The sequence below is a fragment of the Petaurus breviceps genome, unplaced genomic scaffold (assembly GCF_028583685.1).
Source record: "Petaurus breviceps papuanus isolate PSGF00001 unplaced genomic scaffold, PetGlider_PUasm1.0 174, whole genome shotgun sequence".
Taxonomy (NCBI): domain Eukaryota; kingdom Metazoa; phylum Chordata; class Mammalia; order Diprotodontia; family Petauridae; genus Petaurus; species Petaurus breviceps.
The window spans coordinates 56491876-56500882 of NW_027185761.1; the positions used below are offsets into that span (position 1 = coordinate 56491876).

Below are 9007 nucleotides of genomic sequence, written 5' to 3' on the forward strand. Positions count from 1 at the left end.
AGGATTTATGAGGTCCTTTTTTTTCTTTTGGAGAAGGAAGTAAGAAGTCATGCTGATCCTCATCTTCCTCTGTAGTTATGCCTCTGTACAATAAGGCAGCTAGGTAGCCCAGTGGATAGAGCACTGGGCCTGGAGTGAAGAAGACCTGAGTTCAAATTTGGCTCAGACACTTTATTAACTGTATATCCCTGGGCAAGTCACTTAACCTGTTTGCCTTAATCTACTGGAGAAAGAAATGGGAAACCACTCCAGCATCTTTGCCAAGAAAACCCCATGGACAGTAGTGGTGCGCTATGGTCCACAGAGTCACAAAGAGTTGGACACAACTGAACAACAACAGAAACTAGGTGTTAAGCTAGAGGGTCTCCCTGAGCTTTCCCCCATTCTACATTTGTTTCTCAGCTCATTCTAGGCCAAGGCTTACACATCCTTCAGATGCTTTCCTTTGAGATTGAAGTGTTGGAAATATCATCAGCTAGACTTAGTTATTGTGGTTTGAATTCTTTCTTTGATCTTTACTGTCCCCACTTACCCACAGCCAGACCAACCCTTTCATTCCATGAGAAGTCTCTGTGCGCAGAAAGAGTAAACATAGAGCTAAGAAGGTATTGCAGAATACAGTTGGATCCTGATTGTGTGAGTTGGGATGTGTGCTGACCACCATGTTGTGGGTCTGAGACTTAGAGGCCCGAAATGTGCTCTACTTTGGGGCGCACCATATCAGAAGCTGGTGGATTTTGTCAACTTAATGCGAGCATTTCACAAACTTTTTTGGGTTTTGTGACATCTGGAACGGGGACTTAAATACATTTAAAATATGGGATTTGGACCACTTTTTTTCCTTAAAGATCTGTTCTTTAGCATATACCATTAGAGAAGTCTTAACACTTGAATTTCCATGATTCCTTTTTTAAGGAATCAAAATACTTCATTCTTTTTTTCTGTGATACCCTTCGATATAAGCTCTAGAAAGTCATTCTTCTACAATGAAATCTGAATTCACTGCCTATATTGGAATGGAGATGAAATATGTTCTTCATAAGAGGCATTTATAGCCTCAGTAGGGAGTCGGGTTAGTGTTTTTGCCAAATGTTTTCTGTTTTGATAGTTCATTTGCCCACTGGTTGGTTCCATGTGGTTGTTACTTTGCCATTCTTTATGGCAAACGAAAGAGATAGAATGGTATAGCAGGAAGAGTTTTAGACTAGCTCATGCAAAAGACAGACGGACAGACTTCCCTTCCAAAGTGCTTTCCTGGTGCTGGTGTAACTCCAGGCAACTCCTGTAAAGTGCAGATAATATCTTTGGAAACCCTGCACAAAAAGCCCTTGGCTGAGCTCATTCAGTGGATAAATAGCGGCTCTTGTTGGTGATGGTGCTAGTCAGCGTAGGAGATGCTTAGTGGATGTTGAAATGAGGTTTGTTAAGAACTCTTTATCTGTCTGCTGCATTGTCTTTCTTTGAAAGCCTGTCACTTTATAGTCTGGACAACTCAGAAGTTCAGCTGGTCTATACTGATTAATTTTCCTGCCTCCATATAGACACCACTCAGATGCCTCCTTAGGGCATAGAGGGGACCTTCTAGGAGTGCCAGTAGGGTAAGTGGTTCAGCATCTCCTGCCAAACTTGAGAAGTTTCACATGTGGCACAGGTGATGGTCTGAGAATCCAGCTTGCTTAGTCAAGGAAGGTTCATAAACAGGTTGGTTCAAGGCTGATAAGGTTTTAACCACAACAATTCTCATACCAGCTACGTGACCTGGGTAGGTCACATAACCACTGTCAAGGTGGCTTGGTTTCCTCAAACGTGAAATGAGTTTCACAAGAGCCCCTGTCTCCGAGGGTTGTTGTGATGATCAAATGAGAGAAAATTTGTATAGTGCTTAGCACAATGCCTAGCACATAATAGATGCCTGTTCTTCCTTCTCCTTCAAAGACCATCAAGTAATATTGGACCAGAGATCTGTATTGGGAGAGGGAAGGTCCACACCACTACCATTACAGATTTCATAATGTATTAAAGTAAAAGTATTAATTTTCCTTGCCAAGATTATATATAAACATATATATACACACACACATATATATATACATACATACATACACACACACACATATACAGGATACTGAGGCTCAAGCAAGCAGCTTGCCCAAGGCCACAGGGGCCAGCAGTGGCAATGATTCCACTTTCTCTGACTCGCAGTCTCTAGGGTTTTAGTATTGCCCTCAGGAATTTCATAAAATCATCACTTTTCTAAACTGTCTTTATATAAAGATGTTTGTAAGTGAAGAATAATTGAATGATCCTTATATAAGGCTTCTCTTAGAAAAGACTTTTCACCAGATTACAGAGGGGCAGCATGTTGAGTTATTTCATATTGTGGTGGATTTTAGTCATTCACATTTAGCCACTGTTTGTCTAATTCTAGCTAGCTAGTAATCAGCTGCAGTTTTCATTAATTTTGAGAGCATTCCTTGGTTCCATTAAAGCGGGCCCTCATCCCCTCCACCTGTACAGCTCATGCCCTCTCCACTGCACAAAAGGGTTTACCTTATCACCCAGGGCCATCGATGTGCCAAGTGTGCAGTGCCTCCAGTGGCACTTCGTTCTTTCTTAAGTTACACTGACTTTTGTTTTCACATCAGTGTTTGGATCACACTTGGGACTTTGTAGTGTATAATGGGCAAGTCATTTTAGCTCATTGTAATAACCTTACTAGAGAGAGACAGATTCAGAGAGAATCAAAGAGAAGGAGAAAGACAGAAACAGACAGACGTATTTATAGATCTCGAGGGCTGTACATATATGTTTATCAGTGAGTTCGTCATTGTAAAGTGAATTTGTTTTCTTCATTTCCAGATATATATGGTGCTCCCTTTACAACAGACGAGCCTACAGATATCATTCCTCGAAGTTGCCAATTAACTACAGATGTACCTCAAGTTACCCAGCTGCTAAATATGACTAAGCTTCGCCAAACAGAAATGAAGATTGGAGGTCAGCCCTTAACATCAACAGAACCAGGTATATTTTTAGAAGCCCAGACTAGAGATGCATTGATTTGAAGCAAATGAAACACTTGGCTTTTACATTTTGTTTTATAATTGAAGTTAAAAACTGAAATATTAAGTTGCTTGTTAACCAAAAAAATTCAGTTTCATGCTTCCTCTTCACTTAAGCAGGGTTAATTGATTTTTGCATTCATGAAGTTTTGAAATTGAGAGAATAACAGGCTAAAAGCAACCCTAAACAAAGCATTCAGTGTTTTTATGATAGGCCCATTTACCATTGGCCTATAAACCTGGTGTCATATCCTCACTGTTAGTTTTAAAACCTTTCTCCAGACACTTCTAGGCTGCTTTATTCCCCTTCTGTTTTCCTGTTTGCTGTCCTTTTCCCTTAGCTCTCTTGAGGAATACAGCTCAGCATCTCACCTATCTGGTGTCTCCCATCTCTGAGCCTTTTGTTAAGTCCAGTGGATACTCATTAAATGTTTGCTATGTTTTCAGTACTATAACAGGTACTTTGGGGGCACAGACTTCTATTCTAGAATGTTCCACATAGTTGGGAAGAGAGGCAAGAGGTACATGTGTGAAATCATGAAAGGACACTGCTGAAGTTAGAGGGAAGTATCATACTACAAGTATGTAAAGGAAAACAGAAAGCGAGAAGTCATTGTAGATGGCAGCAGTCAGAAAGAAATTGTACAGGAACAGTGTTTTGTTTTTTTTAAAGCAATTGGGGGTAAGTAACTTGCGCAAGGTTACACGGCCAGTTATTTCTGGGTGCTAAGTATCTGAGCCGGAATTTGACCCCAGACACTGGAGCCGGTGCTCTTACTCGCTGAGCCACCTGGCCACTCCTAAGCAATTGGGGTTAAGTAACTTGCTCAAGGTTACACGGCCAGGTGTTTCTGGGTGGGTGCTAAGTGTCTGAGCCTGGATTCGATTCCAGGTCATCCTGACTCTGGGGCCAGTGCTCTTACTCGCTGTGCTACCTGGCCGCCCCAGGAACAATGTTTTAAGCAGAAGACCAGCCATGAGCATGCATTGTGTAAGAGATGGTTTGGAGGAGCCTTGTGGCCTGGAGCTAGGTATAGAATGGTGGAGACCTTTTAGAAGCAGCCTATCTGGCCCGGCCCCATCCTAGCAAGGCTAATGTTAGTTATGTGCAATCTACTAGAATCCTGTGCTTGGGAAGTTCTTGTGGGCAATAATTTGAGCCCTTGTTCTTTATATAGCTCCATGTTTTGTCTGTTTAATGGCATTTGCCTTCTGAAGCCTCTGCCTCCTGCTTGCCCATATCTTAGAACTTGTTAAGTATGTCTGGTTTTGACTCTCTTTTTCTGTGTGCCTCTTGTACTGTGTCCCACCTATTACCTTTTTTCTCTCTTTGATTCATCTGTCTTATTCTTGATAGGGGACTACGATGTTCCATTATTGGTTCTCTGTGTTGGAACATCTTCTCTAATTTTTGACCTATTCCACAAGAAGAAGAGAGTTCAATGAGCCACTGTCCCCTCCATCCTAGATTGACAAGTGAAGACTATTGTCCAGGGGGCCTTTAATGTCTGAATGAGGACTTGAGAGTTTATCTGCTGCAAATAGGAAGTCATTCTAGGTGAGAAGCCTTCAGAAGGTTGTACTACAAGAGCAGTCTGATAGCAGTGACCACATTAGATTAGAAGGGATTGAGCCAGGTGACCAGGCACAATAGGAGACTGCCATAGTCATCAAGGTAGATGTTGGTTTGTAACTGTCCCCACTGTGAAGGTAGCTATCAGAATAGGAGGGTTGGAAGCTAATAAGCATGAGGATTGGAAACAACATGGCCAGGCATCTCATTGACTAGTGATGGGTAAACCAGAGGATGGTCAGGTGCACTTGAACATTGTAGAGAAACAGGAATGTGGGGGCATCTTTAATGAAAATGACAGAGCCAGCGTCAACATCTGATACCCATTTACTACAGAGACAGCGTGACTTGGAATTGGGAAGACATAGGTTCAAATTCTAGTTTTATTTAGCTGTCTGCCTCTTTCCATATCTGGAGTACCTAGCTCACAGTGTTGTTGTGAGGCTTAAAGGGGATAAGTTTTTTAAGAGTGCATTGCAGAATTCTAAGGGCAGTGCAGTTGTCTGTTACCACCGTTTCTGTTAGCAAATTTTTGACATTTTAGTCCTCATCTATCTGATTTGTCTTAGATTCTAGGATAGTGAGTAGTAACTTACCTTTGTAGCCAGTAGTAGGCATAGTAACTAACCTTAATTTAAAGCTTGCTGAGTGTTTTCAATACTTTGTGTGATTAGATAGATCTGGGAAATAATTCTGTGAGTGGGGGATAGCAAGGACCAAGGTAATGACTGACTGTAGAGGCCTGTTTCAAGGATCAAAGGAGATAGTCTAAAACAGATAATAAAAGTGAGGGCTAACACAAAATATGCCAATATAATACTACCTAAGATGAGTCCAGACAGTTGTATCCTAAGACCTGACCTTCATGGAGCAGTTGGAAGTTTGGGAGTCATTTTCCAGACACGACCTCCTTTGAGCCCCACACCAGCCCTGGGCTTGTCTAGGGGCCCCAAGGCGATTAAGTCTCAGAACCATGATTTAACCTTCAGGCTCTCCTAACATCAAGCCCAGTGCCTGAGCCTGGGGCCCCCATTGTAACTCCCGCTAGAATCTCTAGGATGGAACCAAATAGAAACAAACCATCAGGACTTAATAAACATTTTTGATATTGGCATTGGTCAGCCAGTCAATGGGCATTAATTAAGTGCCTCCTAAAAGAACTGCAGCAAGCTAAAATCAAGAAATCCCTCTTTTATCATCTATTTCTCTTTTTTAATATAATGATTTTCAGTAACAAATGTTTGTTCAAATTCAATTAGGTAAAATTCAGATTTTTAGTGCTTTCAGTTATTCTTCTATTTCATTATAACATATGTTTATTTAAGTAAAAATGCTACCCTACACTGAATATTTTTATATGACTTATTATGCATTGGATTAAGAGGGCGTTTGGGTGTTACCTGCCCCATTAATTCAATTTTCTACCTAGACTAAAACTCCCCGAATTTACCTAAGCCTGTCCCAAGATGGCATTAGGTTGTCTGTGCAGGGTTATGAACATGGTATCCTAATGAATAATAACAACCTGCATTGGTCATATACATAGTGAATACCTAAGGATGGTCCAGACAGCACATAACTGACACCTCAAGCTTTCTACCCATGTGGTGTGATGGTGGTGGCTCCAAAGACTGTCACCCAGAACTAGGTGAGCATTTATGCTAACTTCCGAAATCATTTGCCGCATATTCTGACATTTCAGCATTTGTTACCCTTTCACTTGGTGTAGCAAGTAATTGTTACAACAGCTATTGGAAATTTTGATTTGAAAGTCAGTAGACTGTGATGCCAGGGGGCGGAGTCAATATGGCGGAGTAGAAACAGGACTTTCACTGGGCTCTGGCTTCTACCTCTCCCAATTCATGTAAAAGGGGACTCTGAACAAACTTTGGAGCTATAGAACCCACAAAATGACACAGAGAAGCTAACCTCCTGCTGAGGACAGCCCAGCAGGCTGGCAGGAATTGGCCAGCACAGCGTTCTGAGAGCCGAGCCCAGCCCCACGCAAGCCTGAGGTTTTAGCCCCAGAGCGGGCCTGACCAACCATTGGCTTGAGGAACTTCAGAACACCACCAGGTGTGGCGGTCTCCAGAATTATCAACACATAGATGCAAAGGACAAAGAGAGAGGTCAGTGCAGTGTGGACTTTGGAATCCAGTAGTTAGGAGTGTGGTCGGCCTTTGCCCCCAGGGCAAGAAGCCACTGAGGTGCCCAGCCGTGCAGCCACCCTGACATGGCAGCTTCAGTTCCTGGCCTGCAGAGTGTAGGGGGACCAAGCGACCAGTCTGAGGGGTAATTGTTCTTGCTTTAACATGCTGGGATCTGGATTGGGGTCTAGGGTGGAGGTCCTGAGGTGTGTGACCAGCTTGCCAGAGTGTGTGGAGGCTTCAGAGAGGGCACCCAACTAATACCTTCAGCAGCTGAGAAAATCCCAGCATTTGGGACGAAGCTCCCCTGTCCGGTGGCAGAGTCCTACTGTGGCAAAAAGCCCAAAAGTCAAGTAACTGAGTGGCAACATGAGTAAAGGAGGGAAGCAAAGTAAACAGAGAAACCCAACTTTACACTCCTGTTTTGGTGACAAGAAGGATCAAAACATGGAACAGGAGGAAAACCATGAAGTCAGAATTCCTGCACCAAAAGCTTCCAAGAAAAATAAAAGCTGCTTACTGGCCATAGAGGAACTTAAGAAGCAAATAAGAGAAGTGGAGGAAAAATTGGGAAGAGAAATGAGAATGATGCAAGAAAATTATGAAATGAGAGTCAACAGCCTGACTGAGGAAAATAACACTTTAAAAAATTAACTCATATGGCAAAAGAGGCTCAAAAAGGCAATGAGGAGAAGAATGCCTTAAAAAGTTGAATTTGCCAGATGGCAAAAGAATCTCAAAAGTTCACTGAAGATAATCATTCCTTCAGAATTATATTGGAGCAAATGGAAGCTAATGACTTTATGAGAAATCAAGATACTGTTAAACAGATCCAAATAAATGAAAGAATAGAAGGCAATGTCAAATATCTCATTGGGAAAACCACTGACCTGGAAAATAGATCCAGGAGAGATAATTAAAAAATTATTGAACTACCTGAAAGCCATGATCAAAGAAAGAACCTAGAAATCATTCTTCAAGAAATTCTCAAGGAAAACTGCCCTGATGTTTTAGAACCATAGGGCAAAATAGAGGTTGAACAAATCTACCAATCACCTCCTGAAAAATATCCCAAAAAGAAAAGTCCTAGGAATATTATAGCCAGGTTTCAAAATTCCTAGATCAAGGAGAAAATATTACAAGCAGCCAGAAAAATACAGTTTGAATATTGTGGAAACACAATCAGGATAACACAGGATCTGGTAGCTTCTACACTGAGAGATCAAAGGGCTTGGAATATGATATTCTGGAGGTCAAAGGAGCTAGGATTAAAACCAAGAATCACATACCCAGCAAAACTGAGTATCATGTTTCAGGGGAAAATATGGTCATTCAGTGCAATAGAGGACTTTCAAGCATTCTTGCTGAAAAAACCAGAGTGGAATAGAAAATTTGACATTCAGATACAAGAAGCAAGAGAAGCATGAGAAGGTAAATAGGGAAAAGAAATCATAAGGAACTTACCAAAGTTGAACTATTAACATTCCTACATGGAAAAACAATCTTTGTAACTGATGAAACTTTTCTCAGCATGAAAATAGTTGGAGATAATAGAAATATATATGTGTGTGTATACATATATATATATAAATATGTCTGTATAGGATGGTATATAGGCATATGAATACGTATGTGAATGTGTGTATACATGTTTACAGGTATACATATATAGAGGGCACAGGACCAATTTAACAGGAAGGGATGATACTTAAAAGGTGAAATTAAGAGGTGAGAAAGGAATATAATGAGAGGAGATGGGGAGAGACAGAATGGGTAAACTATCTCATATAGAAGAGGCAAGGAAAAATGGTTACAATGGAGGGGAAGAACAGGAAGGCAAAAGGGAATGGGTCAACTTTATTCTCATTGAATTTGGCTCAGAGAGGGAATGACATACACACTAAATAGGGTATCTCACCCTCCAGGAGAGTAGGGAGGAAAGGGATAAGATGGGGGATGATGGAAGGGGAGGGAAGTTGGAAGCACCCACTTTTGAAAAGGGACAGGATCAAAGTAGAGAATAGAACAAGTGGGAAGTGGGATAGGAGGGAGGGAAATACAGTGAGTCTTTCACAATATATCTGCTATGGAAATGTTTTGCATAGCTGCACATGTACAACCTATGCTGAATTGCTTATCTTCCCAGTAAGGGTGGGTGACAAGGGAGGAAGGGAATGAATCTGGAATTCAAAGTTTTAAAATCAAATGTTTAAATATATATATAT

General features: G+C 41.4%; 2 protein-coding genes across 5 annotated transcripts in view; both read left to right on the forward strand.

Annotated features, from left to right (window-relative positions):
• The window catches only part of CFAP20DC (CFAP20 domain containing), a 223495-nt gene that overhangs the window by 72035 nt on the left and 142453 nt on the right, over positions 1-9007 (forward strand). For all 4 annotated transcript variants that reach the window (XM_069084234.1, XM_069084231.1, XM_069084233.1 and 1 more), the window contains exon 7: positions 2860-3024. In XM_069084234.1, coding sequence (XP_068940335.1) covers positions 2860-3024 — 165 coding nt within the window. The remainder of the gene's footprint in view (positions 1-2859; positions 3025-9007) is intronic.
• Positions 1-9007, forward strand: part of FAM3D (FAM3 metabolism regulating signaling molecule D) — a 307323-nt gene that overhangs the window by 11994 nt on the left and 286322 nt on the right. The window lies entirely within an intron of this gene.